Here is a 1,785-nt window from a genome sequence, read left to right as displayed (position 1 = left end):
AAGGAAGCATCTGCCGGATGGCGCCCAGACGGACACTGGGAACATTGTACTGTGCCAGGTTGCTGAAGCCCTGCCGTCCCTCAGGGAAGGTGGGATTGTACATTCCACTGGGTTTGGGGGGTGTGGGGCCCTGCTGCTGAGTTGCCAGCCCTCCTGTGCCTCCCTGTCCAGCGCTGGGGCCATAGGGCAGCATGTCAGGGCCGCTGGCATGCCGGCCCCCGTACTGGTCCATGGAGTTGAGGGCAGCGCACATGCGGCTGATCTCACGTGCTGTGGTGGCACTGTAGTGGGCGAGGCTGGACTCCTGGAAGCTGGCCAGGTCCCCTCGGGGTGAGAAACGGTAGTCAGAGTAGATGTTGGAGGCTGAGCTGTACCTCCGCATGGGGAATGGGTGACCCAGCACCTCTCCTGGTTGGCGGAGGTCAGAGAAGGAGCCATACTGCAGCCCCTGGCCTAGGTAACCCCCCTCGGCAAAGCCCACACTGTAGGAGTGCTTCATGGTGCTGAGGTCCACAGCAGCATCGCCTGCTGGGGAAGGGAAGGGCTGATCCCCTTTCGTATGGTAGTAGCTCATCCCGATTTCAGAGAGGTTCGTGTCTGACATGGAGGAGTAGAGGCGGCCAAAGGCGTTGGCTGGGTAAAACTTCTGCTCTTCATAGAGCGCGGGTGCTGGGGCTGGCTGCTCCTGGTAAGGGAAAGTCTCTGGCAGCTCTGCTTCCCTGCTGCCATACAGGGGCCCGCTGGCTTTCCGGCCAGGTGCCACTGCTGCCTCTCCAGCTTTCTTTTCTGGCATCTTGGAAGTGGGGTTGAAAGCACCAGTGCAGCTGCCACCAAAGGGGAACTTGTAGACCATGTCACAACAGGCCACCTGGCTCTCTGGCTTCACACCTGTGAGGTCCAGCACATTGGTTGGCGCCTCCTCCTTCAGCACTTTGGTCACCGGGCCAGTTGCTGCCTCCTCCATCTGCACGATCATCATCTGGGACTTCTTGCTACCCAGGGCAAGGAGCGGGCTCTGGCTCTTCAGTTCCACTGGCACTGCCCGGTACACCTCTGAGCCTGGCTCCGGCAGGTAGGGCTGCGAGAGGCCACTAGCATTCTGCGCTCCACCAGTCTGTGTGAGAAGCACATCCTTCTTTGGGAGGCCGTACCTTGCAAATTTGGTCTGGGGGGCAGTGGCAGGCTCAGGCTTGCCACTGGCCACCCCACTGGCTCTGACAGTGGCTGTCTGGACACCCTGTTCCACTTGCTTCACCTGTGCCAAGCACACTGGACTCCCAGTCCCCTGCCCGAAGTCCACACGGCTCTGGAAGGGGTCTCCATAGACCACAGGTTGCTTGGACTGCGAGAGAAGCATGGGGGAGGCAATGGCTAGACCCGCGGTGCGGGGCGGTGCTGGCTGCCGCGATGATGGTGTGGGGCTGCTCCTGGGCATTGAGGTTGATGATCAACGGCTGGATGGCTGTGGACTGTCGGTTCGGGATGTGGTCCAAGGTCAGACAGTACTTTCTGGCCTCAGTAGCCAAGGAGGTGAGATCCATGCCTTGGTCTGTTATGATGATGGGGGCGGACTTCAGTGCAGTCCTTAAGTCCACAGCATTGCTGCTTGGCACCTTGGGCCCTGGCTCCACCCGGGATGTGCCGGGAATGGAGGAGATGCGGCAGAGGGAGATGTTTTCCGCAGGGAGTGCTCCCCAGCTGTACAGTCCTGTGATGCCATCGGCAGCTGAAGTCACAGCAGGTGCTTTCTGGACATGCTCCTTCACTGGCTGTGCCCTGACATAG

At 60.4% G+C, this 1,785-nt stretch overlaps 1 protein-coding gene across 1 annotated transcript in view; it reads right to left on the bottom strand.

Moving 5' to 3' along the window:
• Positions 1 to 8: 8 nt before the first annotated feature.
• Positions 9 to 1,785, bottom strand: part of BSN (bassoon presynaptic cytomatrix protein) — a gene marked incomplete at both ends in the record, with an annotated part of 6,206 nt that continues 4,429 nt past the window's right edge. The window contains 2 exon segments of the mRNA XM_009072826.1: positions 9 to 1,393; positions 1,395 to 1,784. Of these exon segments, the coding sequence (XP_009071074.1) occupies positions 9 to 1,393; positions 1,395 to 1,784 (1,775 nt within the window).

This window comes from Acanthisitta chloris, unplaced genomic scaffold (genome assembly GCF_000695815.1).
Source record: "Acanthisitta chloris isolate BGI_N310 unplaced genomic scaffold, ASM69581v1 scaffold37594, whole genome shotgun sequence".
Classification (NCBI taxonomy): Eukaryota; Metazoa; Chordata; class Aves; order Passeriformes; family Acanthisittidae; genus Acanthisitta; species Acanthisitta chloris.
Note: the sequence above shows the minus strand (reverse complement) of the source record. Positions and strands in the feature narration are given on the sequence as shown.